We start from the raw sequence: 15474 nt of genomic DNA, 5'->3' as shown, positions 1-15474 counted from the left end.
AAAAAAAAAAATTATGTCTCTCCATAAAATTTTTTGGCATTTTATGGAATCTGTCATAGTTGGAAAATAAATTTTATGTTTACAAAGATTTTTAACTAGGCAATTCTTATATTTTGAAAATTATCAATATAATTTTATGATAAAACTTTGAAATTACATTTTAGAAAATGAACTAAAATGGAGATTCATTACCATAAAATAACTATTTGTAGGGTTTTTTTGAGATAAGGTCTTGCTATGTAGCCCAGGCTGACCTCAAACTCACAGCAATCCTCCTGCCTCTGCCTCGCAAGTGGTGGGATTATAGTCAGGAGCCACCACACCCAGCTACTTGCAGCTTTTTTTTTTTTCCCCCTGTGGAACCGGAGATTGAACTCAGACCCTTGCACTTGCCAGGCAAGCACTTATTCTACTGAGCCATCTCCCCGGCCCCTATTTGCAGCATTTTGATTCATCTTTTTCCAATTATTTTTTTACCATGTGACTAAGTCTTTCTGCATGTGTACGTGCATATGTGTGTGTGCAAATGTTGTTTTATAATGCAACAACATACCACATTTACTATTTTGTAGTCTGATTTTTTAATACCCTAAAAGCTCTTTCTGATTACATCATCTTCATAATCAAAACCTATATAATTTGTCTTACTGTATCCTCTTCAGTAGTTATGTTACTTTACATAATCATTCTCTTTTTAGTCAAGAAGGCCACTGAAAAATTTTATCATCATATGCAATACTTTAATGATTATAGCTTGACTCTACTTGTTTCTTTTAGTACTGGTTTTTTTGTTTTTTGTTTTTGGCAGAACCAGGGATTGAACTCAGGCCCTTGTGCTTGCCAGGAAAGTGCTTATTCCATTGAGCCATCTCCCCAGCCCTACTTGTTTCTGTTAGATAAATTACCAAAGTATGTTACGAAAGTGAATACTTTGTAAGACTTTTGACATATTTTGCCAAATTACTTAGCAAGGTCTTAATACACATTACCAGCAATGAGTGAGAAGGCTCTTTTCAATAATCAGAAAACAATCTGCATCATTTTACTTTTTGTTAATTAGTGAAAAGTATACCCTCATTGTGCTAATTTTATATTTTCCCCAAAGAATGAAAACTTTTTCACTATACATTTACTAACTAGTTGAATTTCTTCTTCTTTTTTTTTTTGGCCAGCTCAGCCCACCCTGAGGTGGGGACTGGGGCAGTATGTGGTGCTGGGGATCGAATTTCGGTCCCCTGTACCTGCCTAAGCTTGCCTACACAGGCACTTTAGACCACTGAGCTATCTCACCAGCCCCTGAATTTCTTCTTTTATGAATTACTTAGTTATATTCATTATCCGTTTATCAATTTGACTATTCATGTGATTTTAAAACAAATTTATATGAATACCTTGTAAAATTTAAATGTTAATGTTTAAGTTTTATATGGATAGTTTTGGTTTCTTTCCTTTAATTTTTGGTTTGGTTTGGTTTGGTTTGGTACTGGCCATCAAACTCAGGGTTTTTGCACTGAGCTACATTTTCAGCCCTTTTTTTTGAGAAAGGGTCTCACTAAGTGGCTAAATTATGCAGGCTGGGCTTGAACTTGTGATCCTCCTGTCTCAGCTTCCCAAAGTGCTGAGATTATAGGTGTGAACCATCACTCCCAGTTTCTTTTGGGATTCTTTAAGATATTTTTGCACCACCTTTTTCTCTCTTGCTACCTTTTTTCTTCTAAGCCCCCATGGTCTTCAGTATTACTCACATACAAAGGTATTACCTGTTGGTCATCAGGAGTCCATATGCCACATGTGATTTGACTTTCCAAGTTGATTTCAGATGACCAGTGTCTTTGTCCACTGACGGAACCAACCAGGACAAACCCATTGCGATATGAAATAAGTGCTTGAGTACCATCATGGCTCCACGTGAAATCACTCACCTTCAAGACACACGGGAATAAGAGAAGTCAGTTTATAATCTAGAAGGAAAAAACACCTTGTCAAAGCCTATAGTCATTAAGTTAGCCTTTTGGCTGAGATCAAGATGACATAAAGAAAACCATATAAAAGGCATTTGAAAAACAATAAAAATGACTGAAATGAAATATAGTGTTGGCACTACTGCACATGCTTTATGAACTCAAAGGCGCACAACATCTGTGTAAGTATTATCACCCAATGTACAGAGAAAACTAAGGCACAGCAAAGGGTCTAAAAGACTTATTCTTAGTCACACAGTAGGGTGGAGTGGCAAAACCAAGAATGATCACAGGATGTCTGGCCTGAGGATCATTTTTTTAAACCACTGTTATACAGTCTTAATTTTTGCAATTATTGACAGGTCCTCCATTAATATCTGTTAGTCACTTACCAATCCGGTAAAGCTCTAATTTCTGATTATATTCCTTTGCAGTCTGGCTAACAATATTCTCTAGATTAAAATGAAAGAAAAGAATACGTGCATTTATTGCATATATTCCAATGAGCATTTCCATACTTTTACTCTATTTTGTTAAATTATTTCTATGGATTTCCCAATATTATACTATCTTTGTATATTTGTGGATAATGTGGACTACTATGTGAATAATTAAGGATGGGCTGGGATGTAGCTCAGTGGTAGAGTACTTGCCTGGCATATGCAAAACCCTGAGTTTAATCGCTTCTGCTGCAAAAAAGTTTTTAAAGGCTACATGTTTCCCTCATATTACCACTTACAAATTTTGGTATGTTTTTATGATCATTCATAGCTAGTGTTTTATAAATGTTAAATTTACTGTTAATCATTTATAAGTTTCCAAACATGCATTGGTTTCTTAAATTTTTCTTTTGCTGTAAACTTCTAATCCAGTCACACTATGCAGAGATCAGAGTCTACAATCATAATACTTGTTATAAATTTGCTGAGGTTTTATTTATGTCTAGATTGGGGAAAGGCCAAACCTGGCCTGTGACCTATTTTTATATACCCTACAAACTAAGAATGGTCTTAAGGGGTTTAGGGAAAAAAAATCAATAGCAGGATGGTATCTTGTTATTTAAGAAATTACATGTAATGCAATTTTAATGTCTATAAATTTAATTCTATCAGTTTTTTAAAAATTTGATTTCTCTTAATATACTAACATACTTGATTTTGGCTCCTGATCCACAAAATATACAATAGTCATTAGCTTCCCCTTCCCAAAAAAGGTTTGCAGACTCTCTTACCCAGGTGGAAAAATGCATACTTTCTAATAAGTAGATATAAAAAATCTGTACACATTTTTTAGGTGAATTTTGTTAACCGTGATACTCAAATCTTTTACATCTTTGCTGCTTACTGTTGAAACTTTAGTATTTTAATAGATTTATCAACTTTTCCTTTCAGTTTTATCTGTTTCTTTAAAATATTCTGAAAAAAATATTCTGAAGGTATTTTTAATAAAAGCACATGTATTAAAATGTAAAATGCCCCATTTAATACTATCTCGTAAGTGTATAATTTATCTTTATGTTATGTAATACTAATATGGCTGTAACAACTTTATTTTTCCTTTGACATTTACCAGATGTATCTTTTTCATACTTTTATTTTAAATTTGTGTATGTCCTTAAGTTTGTTTTTTGAGATAAGAGTTTTTGCTTTCTGAGTTCAGGCTGACCTTGAACTCACTATGTAGCCCAAGTTAGCCTCAAACTCATGGTAATCCTCCCACTTCAACCTTCTGAGTGCTGGGATTATAGGCATGTGCCACCACACCTGGCTATCCTTAAATTTTATTTTATTTATTTTTTCAGCCTTAAATTTTAAATGTAGCTCTTAATAGCCTATGTCCAGATTTTCAACTACATAACGTTAAACTTAATACTTTTATTGGTGAATTTAGTCCATTTACATTTATTTTAATTAGTGTTTTCTTTGGAGGGGTTCTATTTCTACAATCTTAACTTTTTAGTTAATATTACTTTTTGTTTCTTTTAAATCCTTTCTAACAAAACATTACTATTAAAACAAAACATTACTATTCACTGTTGCTTGTAACTGGAAAAACTCAACTTGCCTTCAAATCTGGTATTGCAAGACATACCACATTTCAAGACCCAAAAAAATAAATGAACAAACAGCAGAGTCATACACGTTTTGGCTGTTTTCTCAATAGGGGCTAAGGATCCGTGCTAAGTAATAAGCAATGTCTCCATCATAATAATGTCATGGGGCTGGCCAGATAGCTCAGTGGATTAAAGTGTTTGCTTAAGTCAGACTCAGGGACCAGGGTTTGATCCCCAGCATGCCACAATGGCCCAGTCCCCCAGGGCGTGCGGAGACAGCAATTTAGACTGGGTGTTGTGGTACACCCCTATAATCCCAGCACTTGGGAGGCTGAAAACAAGAATCACTACAAGTCTAATCTATGTAGTGAGAACCTGTAGACCCTGCACTAAATATATTTTTTAAAAAAGAAATTTAAAAAAAATGTCATGGATTTGTGATATACCTCTGGAATAGCTGCTCTGCTATTAAAAAAAGTTTGCTCTGGTAAGTACTGCTCTACTTTCAACTTTTTTTTTTTTTCTTTTAAAGACAGTGTCTTACCATGTAGTTCATGCTGGCCTTGAACCCAGTGTAGCCTAGGGTGGCCCCTAACTCATGGTGATCCTCCTACATCAGCCTTACAAGTGCCAGGATTATAGGTGTGCGCCATCATGCCCAGCTACTTTCAACTTTTATGTTGAAAGTACATTGCTGTTTTATTTTATTTTACTTTATCTCCTGCCAATTTTAATTGATGTGTTTGGATTTTATTTTTTTCCACTGATGAACTGAGTACTTTACAATTCTGGACATTAACTGTCAGATGTATGGTTTGCAAACATTTTCTCCCATTCTGCAGTTGTCTCTTATTCTTTTGCTTATACAAAAGTTTTTTAGATTGATATAATCCTACATGTCTATTCTTACTTTTATTTGTTCTACGTTAGGGATTTTTAAAAAAACAAAAATAAAGCACTAGTAATCTCATAGAAACTAGGGCATGCAGAATGTTTGCATGATGTAATTGGACTTATCAGAATAAAGTGATAGTAATATATCACAACTGGAAAAACAAAACAGAGGTAGACAAGCACTAAATGTTGGGGGCAAGAGATAGTCAAAATGCTCCTCCTTTTGGTTGTTTTCAACTGCAGAAGGTTATAATGCTCTTGCTTTATTAAAGAGAGCTCTCACATGTGGAGTGTTTGAGCTGAATAGCAGCTTAATCACACTGTTGCCCAACGCAGCTTTTCATTAGATTGTCTCAGAATGTGTATGCCTGGCAGAGCCATCATCAGTGACTAACACTATAAAACAATGTATGTACTGTTCCAGACTCATTTTTCAAATGAAGGGTTCCTAATCATTTCCTGAAAAAAAGTTATGGCATTACTTAGCATTTCTCAAATATTTGATTTATTTTGTGACAATGAAAGGCAAGGATCATCTATTATTTCTTTAAAAAGATTTCTCTGAACTTGCTTATAAGGCACAGAACTGTTCTTTCCTCCACGTAATTTTCCGAATAAGCACAGCCTCCACTGCCTTGATCAGTGTTCCAACATCTCCTGCGTGTGGTTTCTTTTACTCAGATAATATTTGATTTTAACATAATGAAAAGCAAACAAATTGTCCCACCCCCAGCCCATATAGTCATCACAGCTGTTCAGTGGGTCAAATTTTAAGAATCAAAATCTAAACAATAAAATTAGCTAAAACTGGATTCAGGACACAAGACAGAGATTTCTTAGTGGAATCTGGCAGAGATAATAAGCATTTATGAGGCTCAGGATACTACCAGATGTTCTATGGCCCACACAAACTCATCTGTCTCCAGGACTGCATTCATCCTACCTTTCTGGTTTCTGTCATGTTTGTCTCCTTCAAACTCTCAGTGGAAAGAAACATGGAAGAATATGACGAGTGGTGGCAACCACACAGTTGCACTATGGAGATGACAGGGACCACCTGCTCAAAGAGGCTGCTGCCAGGAGAAAACTGTGTGGCAGTGGCACTGCTTGGCTGGTGGAACAGGCTTCTTAAACAGTATAAAGTGTCAGCATTTCTGTATATACTATGAATAGGTGGCATTTTCTGCCAAAGAGAAAATAGTGGAGTTTTGTTTTTTGGCCTGAGAATAAGACGGTATGTTGGAGCACTCTGGACTCAAGCCAAGGTTTAAATTATGGCTTTGCTACCCAAGCACTTTCTTGGGCAAATTACTGGATCTCCCTGAATCCTTTCTCTTCTAGTAGTATAACATCTTTAGAATAGGGATCCTATGGAGACTGAAAGAAATAAATGAAAAAAGCCAAGCACATAGTTGGCATGTGTCCTAGCTCTCCTTTCCTTCTACGGTTCTTGCCACATCCTAAACCTCAAGATAAGTCTCACCCCACCACTGGCTTTTCTAGGGAAGAGAATCTTATAATCTGGTTAAAGGGAGAGTTATGTTAGAAACACTACAGGAAACCTCAAGAGAATTGTCCACTTCTCAGAAAAGCATGAAAATTTGCTGTCTTCAGGCCCAAAATTTGTTTTCGAGACTATATGATACTGCTTCAAGGCAGGTGGGCCCGCATTGGGGGGCTATGAGGTAGCAGTATTACAAAGTATTGTAGATACTATAGTAATGCATTACTAGAGGTGCTATGTGCAGACAGGGATATAAGCGCTTTTCATATACACTCTCGTGAGGAAACTCAGGCATGGAAAAATGAAATACCTCCAACTTAGAAGTCATGAGGTATTTTTGCACTATGCTGTCTAATGTCAAAGCTCCTGCTCATCCATTCTCAAAGTGACCTAAACTTTTCATGGTCATAGAGATTTCCATACATGTAGCTCTCCTTCAAGAAGGTGTTACCCCCTATTTTTCTCACCCCAAGGAGGTGTGCTTTATCAGAACCAGTCAATATTGTTGTTTACCTACTAAATAAACACACAAAAAAGACTGTTCTGTCTTCACAGAGAGATAAGTTTTGCTTCTGTGATGACACTTTACAGAAACTTTCAGCCCAGTTTACTCCCTGTCAAGCAGTACCTTTATTTCTAGCAATTTTATGTCACTTTACTGGTTTGTAGCTTTCAGACTTGGGAAACTTAGTTAAGCAGCAGACAGGGGAGAGGAGGATAAGAATCCTGTCTTTTGAAAAGACGCAGGGGAATCAATCATTCTGGGAGAGCTAAGAGTGACAAGAAGAACTGTTTGCCCCAGCATCTGTCATTAAGAACATGCATGCTAGGCAGCCCATACACTGAAGGAGAAGCTGTATTACAAGCCAGAACAATCCATGGAGCAGTCTTACAAATAGCATGGCTCAGCAGGGTATCCTTGGAGCAATTATTTTCCACAAAGCAGAGACAAACTGTATCAGAAAGGAAGAGTAGAAAATGACAATAGGTGCCCCTATTAATTAAAATCAATAGAAATGAATATTAGAACAAGTGAATATCTTCACTTGTTGAGTAGGTTGTAATAGTCAGGTGGTGCTCTCAGTGAGAGAAGTATAAAGATCACAGCTCGGAGAAAACACATTCTAAAAGGGCGCAAAAAAGTGATAAGGTAGAAGCACTTCAAAGGATCTAAATTTGACATTTAAGCACAACACTGGGTAAAAAATGATTCACAGATCCTTATAGCTTGGACAGTTCTCACAGTAGCAGCCTTGTGGAAGTGGAGGTATGATCTCACACTCTTACTTTCTATCAAGTGACTCAAGCTGAATGAAAAGCAAGGTTCTAATTTTACTTATTTTTCTTCTACTTTATTCACAAAAGATCCAGAGCTGTGCAATGCTAATTCCTATGCTCTAGAACACTCTGCCTAGTGTACTTTCATTGCAACAGGTCTGCTGCCTACTCACCTGAGCCCCTCGATCGTTGACCAGTTCCACAGACCACCTGCCTTCATACTGAATCCACACAAATATTCCTCCATCTGCATCACATGTGGCCAGTTTCTGGTATGGCTCATTCCATCTCACCAGAACAACCTGGGAAACCACAGGGTCAGTATTATTTCCTCAAAATGTTCAGACTCCAGAGTGAAACAGAATGCAGTTAGTCACAGAAAAGCTTTCAGGGAAAATGTTGAGATTAGTCAAGGAATGGACTGAGACACACCTGACATGGCTTCCTGGCAAATAGCAGACACCTGAACAAAGACAAGGCTGCCAGGGTACTATGGCCATTGCTATCAAGTTAGAGGACCACTTGAACCCAGTAAAGTACCTGCTTTTAAAAATATGCAACAATCTCTCATCTGCCAAACCTGTATTGTACAGAAATGATTTCCACAGAATTTATTATGTTTTTAAATGACAGCATCATTTATTTAGTACCCCAAAAAAAGTTCTTGTGGTGGTTGATACATTGTGTCAACTTGAGATGTCAGAAGCTTTGCTGGATCCCTCTTGTCAATTTCACTCCCTGGGGAATGGGGGGGGGGCTGATCCAGAGTGACTCAGCACAAAAAGGGTACATAATGGAGTTAAGGAAAGCTTCTGCATCCCACTTCCTGGGAATAATTCTGGTCTTCGCCACACCAGTGCACTGCCATGCCACTTTGGAGGAGCTTGATCTCTATAGCCACATCACTTCAGAGGACATCCAATCTTCACAGTGGAGGACCAGTCTTCGAGTAAGTATAGAAGAGAGAGTCTTTTTTTTTTTTTTTTTTTTTTTTTTTTTTGAGGAACCAGGATTGAACTCAGGCCCTTGTGCTTGCCAGTGAAGTGCTTATTCCACTGAGCCATCTCCCTGGCCCGAGAGAGAGTCTTGATGGATGCTGTAGCGGCTGCTCCTCCTCTGCTCTTCATAGTTTTCTGCCGCCATGAACTGCTGCTGTTTGCACTGGAGCCAGTGGAGTATGGACTGAAACCTCCACTAACTGTATGCTAAATCTTTCCTTCCTTCATTTTGGGTGTTGGTATTTTGTCCTAGCAACAAATGAAAAGTAACCAAGACAATTCTTATTCCAACTTCTGCCAAAAATAAACATTTCTATCTTTCCCAGACTTCCTTCATGCTAAATAATTCAGCATCTAAACAGAACCAATATGGAAAAAAGCATGGAAAGTTTAAGATGTTTTGGGGCAGCCAGACAGCTCAGTGGACTAAAGCGCCCGCTTAGGCAGAACGCAGTGGTCAGGGTTTGATCCCTGGCGTGCCATGCCGTGCCCATCCCGGGGCATGCTGAGATGGTGATTGAGACTAGGCAGGGTGGCATGCACCTATAATCCCAGTGCTTGGGAGGCTGAAAACTTTAGAATCACTATGACTCCAATCCATGTAGTGAGACCCTGTAGACCTTGTACTAAATACATTCTTTAAAAAAGAGAGAAAATTTAACATGCTTTAAGATTTACCACAGGAGATCTGAAGAAGTATTAAGGTTCAAATTTTGTGAGTAACAGAACTTATTAAATTTAGAAAATTTTGAATATAGGCAAATCAATTTCATCTTTCACTTATCTAAAAAGGTAGAAAGTCTGGCACAGTTTGTGTGAATAAGCAAATGCTGAGAAGTTTGAGGTCATCCTTCACAAAGCCCAATAAAAATCTGTAAGGGAATGAAGGTTCGGATTGGTGCCACAAGACTATGAGCCTCAAAACCAACACAGTACTTCAAAGTTGACCATGATGAGCGTTCCCGAAGCCAGCCTATCCAGATGGCAATACACGAACTGATTTAGTCAGACATTCAGCACACACTTATATCACTGATACTATATAGCTAATACTGAGTTGGACCCTCAGTAAGTTAAAAGTCAAACTAGGAAGCAAGAATACCCACAAACACATGCGTACCATTGACATGTAAGTCAAAAGGGATTACCATCGATTAGAAGTTATAGTCTTGCTATTCATTAAGAAGAGAACCCTGTGTACTCTCAGCACTCTGTGCCTAATAAACTCATCATAAGCACTGTGAAAATGCAATGGCAATTTAAACAGTTTTGAAATTCTAACTTAAGATTCTGAAATAGGAGCTAAGCTTTAGGACTGATGGTCAAGGACTTCCATAGTTATACCCAGAACCCTCCTTATGCCCATCTGACCAAAGCACACTTCCTGCTTTCAGAACAACTTCTTAAAATTCTGTAACTGACATATATGATTTTAGGTCTTTAAATATGTGTCCAGGGTGCTAGCAAGCTAGGAGAGACTCCTATGAATGGTCTGATTTAGTTTGCCTTGAGCCAGCATCGGTGTAACACACTTAGTGATATCACTGATGTATAATAAAACTCTCAGATTTTCAAAGAAAAGGGTACCATATCTTTAAAAACTTTGCAAAATCAGAGGAAATTCTGAGGCTGATGGATTATCACACTTATTTGCAAGGATGAGAACACAAAAAACTTCCCAGGTAGCCTTACCTATTCACATATCCATGTGAAAAGCTCTTCCTTGCACTGGCTCAATTCTGCAGGGGCAGAGCTGGCACAGCCCACTGCAGTTACCAACCTATAAATGCAGTGCTGATGAGGAAAGGGCTAGGTGTGCTCCTCCTCAAGTACAGGCACAGCAGTTTTGGGTATACCTCATCAAATGATTAATAAACAATTAGAAGTTACAATCCTTGTTAATTTGTATCTTTAAAACTATAAAAGGTATTAAAAGCTTTTTCAAGTAGATTTTAAACTCCCAAATGCATTTTAGTGACAGTAAATTCTACATACCTGCCTGCCCAAAATGAATCAGACACTGTCAGACACTAAGGATAGAAATTAGAACATCTCTGACTCCAAGGAGTTCTGCTTATCAGACAGGATTAATATAAAGTATTCTGTGTACAATTATATAGAGTTGTAAACCTACACAGTACAGGCCTTCAATAGGATAACAGAACAACAAATTAAGATTCATTTATTTAAGCCTAGTTTAAAAACAATCTATTTACAATTACTGACTTAATTTTGTTTTTAAAAAATTGACCCAACAATAATGGAAATCTCTAAATGACAATGATGTTGTGTCTTGTAGTTTAGACTTTCCAAACACTCAATAATAGTCAATTTAATAAATTTCTTTCCGATCCAACAGTGATTTGGTCCAGACACTATCATCCACAAATGTGTATCTAGCTACAATTTGCTCTCTACAGACAAACATTAATCAATGAAGCCCACACTCATTAATGTCATTCACAATGGCTAGTACAAAATGAAATACAAAAATAAGAACATGATATTTATGACTGACCTGCTCTAAAATTACAAGTTCCTTAAGTTAATGTAGTGAGCATGTAATTACTATGAATCTCTCTGTAAAATAGCATTGATGACAAGGTATCCTGTCTCAAGAGGACAAAGACGAGTTTACATTTTTCTATGTTTTGCCTTTAATAGCTTTAGCACGTAGAGTTGTTCATTTAACATCAACAAAGCTCCTCTTCATGGGCTGATGAGATAGCTCAGTGGACAAAGTGCCTGCTTTGGCAAGCACAGGGACCAGGATTCGACCTCTGGTCCTGTATGCCACCCTGGTCCTGCCCCAGGGGCATGCTGAGTCCGCAAGCAACACAGTCCAGGCGTGGTGACACATGCCTGTCATACCAGTGCTGGGGAGGCAGAAGACAGAAGGATCACCATGAGTCCAATCTTCGTAGTGAGACCTTACACACACACACACACACACACACACACACACACACACACACTCCTCTTCATGAAAACAGCCTGTATAGTCACAGCATGACACAAATACAAAAGAGCAGAGGTAAAAAATATTTTAAATTTTTTTCTAACGTTAAATTAACAATTTCTTGGTCTTATGACAACACAGTTGCTGTTGTTGGGTAAACGAAATGTTCAGACTCAATTTCATCCTTTCTCAATTCTTAACCAGTTGAGATGCAGTAGTAACAGGAAATGTGGTTCCCACTCACATATTTCTTCATTCAGAGTTCTACCTCGATTAACTGAGTAGGGGTAACGCCCCTAAACTAGAGACTGATGTCTTTTCAACAATTCTTGGTTAAAAATGAAGTGAAATTGCTAATGTTGTTTCCCTTAACTAGTGTTCATTTTCATTTCCTCCCAGTCTACAGTTTACAGCTGCTGTCTTATTTCCCAAAAGCTTATTTCCTGTTCTCTAAATCCTTCCAGCCTATTTGGCAATATTAGTACATACCCAAATATTGAGGAATTACCAGCAAGGGGGCCAGCTGGATTTACAGTTGCCTGAATTACATGGCAGGGTGCTTTGAATCTACCAGGCATGTGAAGGCAGAGCTTTCCTCTCTTTTAAGAGGAAAATGGGACTCCTGTTTAATTTGGGTCTCAACTTTGGGCTTGGGGCGTTAGCTGAAGTATGTGCTCTTCTACTAAAAAGATAAAAGACGGGCTGGGGAGATAGCTCAGTAGAATAAGCGCTTCCCTGGCAAGCCTAAGGGCCTGAGTTGAAGTCCCGATACCAAAGAAAAAAAGAAAACAAAGATAAAAGACGAGTTAAGTTTTGACTTATGCCATTGATTACTTAAAAAAAAAAAAAAAAAAAAAAACCAGCTTGTCACTACGCTACCCTTGTTAGTGTTATCAATAAATAATTATTGAAGCCTATTAAAGATAAAGAAACACAGGCATGACCACTAAAATCTCCATCTGGATTATAACCTAAGGCTTCAGGTAAGTCACTTACGTCCTACACCTAGAACCACTTTTAGGGAGAACAAACAAATGTCATTTGCAGCTTTTTGTTATTTATTCTTAATTATTTATTTATTTATTAGTGTATTTAGTACAGGGTCTACAGGATCTCAATTCATAGATCTGACTTATAGTGATTCTGTTTTCAGCATCCCAATTACTGGGATTACAGGTGCATGCCACAGCACCCAGTTTCAATCACCTTCTATACGTGCCCTGGGTGGGGGCAGGGCTGACACAGTACACCAGGGATTAAACCCTGGCCGCTGTGCTCTGCCTAAGCAGGTCCTTTAGTCAGCTAAGCTATCTGGCCAGCCTTGTTATGTTTTTTGAGAGAGGGTCTCACTCTGCAATACAGGTTGACTTTGAACTCACTATGTAGGCCAGGTGGGCTTAAACTCAGCAATTCTCCTGCCTCAACTTCACAGGGGCTGGGATTACAGGTGTATAACACCATACTTGGTCAATTGGCTCAAGTACCTCACTGTCAAGCCATATAATATACCTTTCTTCCTATTTTTACTGGCAGAAACTCACTTGGTAGAGCATGTTTCTGTTTCTACCTTTAATAAATATAAAACCTTACAACCTTGTGCTCTTGTCTTGACCAGTTCTTCAATTAACACAACAAGAACCTAGAAAACACCTCCATAAGAGGACCTCAGAACCTCAAACCTGGTAACACACATTGATGACCCAGCCAGGAAAAGTTAAGATTCTCTGGGAATACTTTGTTTTTCTCTCTCTCTCTAAAACCTACAGCTAGATCCAGCTCTAGCCCAGGCCCAGTGAGTGTGTGGGACAGCTTCCGGCTACCCCGCGCTGACAGGAACTGTCCAGTCCAAACCCAGGCACAATGTGGGTAAGACCATCTTCCACCTCCTTGGGACCCCCATCACCACTCTGCTGTTCCCCCAACTCCTACCCAGTGAGTGAGAACTTCTGTCACGTTCTCGGAATCCCCAGATCCAGCCCTAGCCCAGTCCCAATGAGTGTGTGGGAGAGCTTCCTCTCCCCTCTACTCCACTTGTCCCCTTCAGACTAAGCTCAGGCCTGGCATACAGGCCTGGGGTGAAACTGTGCAGCTGCAGTCCCTGCTGAGAGAGTAGGGGACAGAACCACCGAGCTACTCCAGGAGCAGAACATCTTGCCAGAGGGGCACAAAAGGTTCACTCCCACAAGCAGCAGCAGGAAGAAGCTGAGCACAGCAGCCAGACGCAAGCCAGAAAAGCTGGATAAATTCAAACTTTGTAGATCTGCACCTGAATTTCAGTAAGAGCTAAGGTTATACTTGCACCTACAACAAAGCTCTACAACAAAGGTCAGAAGACAGTGCAATACAAAATGACAATGAGAAGGAGCAAAACGCAATATCAGCCCACCCATAACAAGTGCAGAGGACACGAAAACAGAACAAATTGGGAATCACACAGCTGAATTCAATGAATCAAGAGCTTCTGAAATAAAGAAACAGCTGCACAAAGGTATAGAGGAACTAAGATTGGAAATGCAAAAAGAAATCCCTGAAGTGATAGCATCTGCAGTAAAGAATCAAAAGCAAAAACATATGGAAGAAACCCAATGCCCACCCAGAACAAGTGCAGAGGACACTAGCTCAGCTCAGATGTATGAATTAATAGGGTCAAAGTAAGAAAGCAACAGCAGAAAGTTATAGAGGAACTCAGAGTGGAATAATTTTCTGAAATAAAAAAGGAATTCTCTGAACGCATACCATCTGAAGTAAAGAGTGAAATACAGAAACATAGGGAGGAAACCGAATCTGAAAAAAAAAAAAAAAAACCAAAAAATTCTTCAGTAAAAGAATAATTGCTTCTAAAGAATACATTGATAAAAAAAAATACAGGAGATTAGAAAAATGACAGATTCCTTGAATGAATGATACAGGAAAGACATAGATCACATGAAGCAGAGTCAAAGAGACAGAGAGGAACATAAAATCTCAATCACAAGCTTGCAAAACCATTTGAATGAAAGTGAAGACAGAGTTTCAGATCTTGAAGATGCTGGTACAGCCAGTGAACAGATAAGAAAAGATCTCTAAAAAACAACTAGGATGCAGGAAAAAATAATTCATCACTTGCAAGACAATGCAAAGATGAACAATGTGAGACTAATAGGTATCAATGAGAAAGAAGTCAACTCAAATAACATCAAAAAAATATGGGCAGAAGAAATAGCAGAAAACTTCCCAAATATGAAGAAACAAGCTGACATTCAGGTAACCAAAGCATAGAGAAGGCCAAATAACCTTTACCGAATTAAAAAAGAACCGAGACATATAACAGTCAAGACGCCAGAAATCCACCACAAGAATAATAAACGGAAAGCCGCTAAAGAAAAGAAACAGATCACATTCAAAGGAAAACCCATCAGAATTTCAGCTGACCTCTCTTCACAAACCGAGAAGGCAAGAAGAGCATGAAGCAGGGTACTTCAAGTACTCTATGAAAACAAATTCCAGCCCAGACTACTATACCCTGCAAAACTCTCTTTCAAGTTTGATGGAGAAGTGAAATACTTCCATGCCAAAGAACAATTAAAGAATTTCATGATGACAAAGCCAACCTTACACAGGCTACTGAAAGATGTTCTAGAGAGGGACCAAAATGATCAGAACTCCATTAATGAGATCAGAAGCAACCAACTAAATATGGCAAACAATTAAACACAGGAGAAAAAGGAGTAAACAACAGGTAAATAACATCTCAATCTTAAGTCAACACATCTCAATTCTAACCATCAATGTAAATGGACTCAATTCACCAATTAAGAGAAATAGACTGGCACAGTGGATTAGGAAAC

The 15474-nt window shown here is 38.3% G+C and overlaps 1 protein-coding gene across 2 annotated transcripts in view; it reads right to left on the bottom strand.

Annotated features, from left to right (window-relative positions):
• Positions 1 to 15474, bottom strand: part of Tulp4 (tubby like protein 4) — a 318210-nt gene that overhangs the window by 75476 nt on the left and 227260 nt on the right. For both annotated transcript variants that reach the window (XM_023712238.1, XM_023712239.1), the window contains exons 3-4: positions 7864 to 7992; positions 1761 to 1922 (exon numbers count right to left, since the gene is read on the bottom strand). In XM_023712238.1, coding sequence (XP_023568006.1) covers positions 1761 to 1922; positions 7864 to 7992 — 291 coding nt within the window. The remainder of the gene's footprint in view (positions 1 to 1760; positions 1923 to 7863; positions 7993 to 15474) is intronic.

Source organism: Octodon degus, unplaced genomic scaffold (assembly GCF_000260255.1).
Source record: "Octodon degus isolate 3935 unplaced genomic scaffold, OctDeg1.0 scaffold00024, whole genome shotgun sequence".
NCBI lineage: Eukaryota > Metazoa > Chordata > Mammalia > Rodentia > Octodontidae > Octodon > Octodon degus.
Note: the sequence above shows the minus strand (reverse complement) of the source record. Positions and strands in the feature narration are given on the sequence as shown.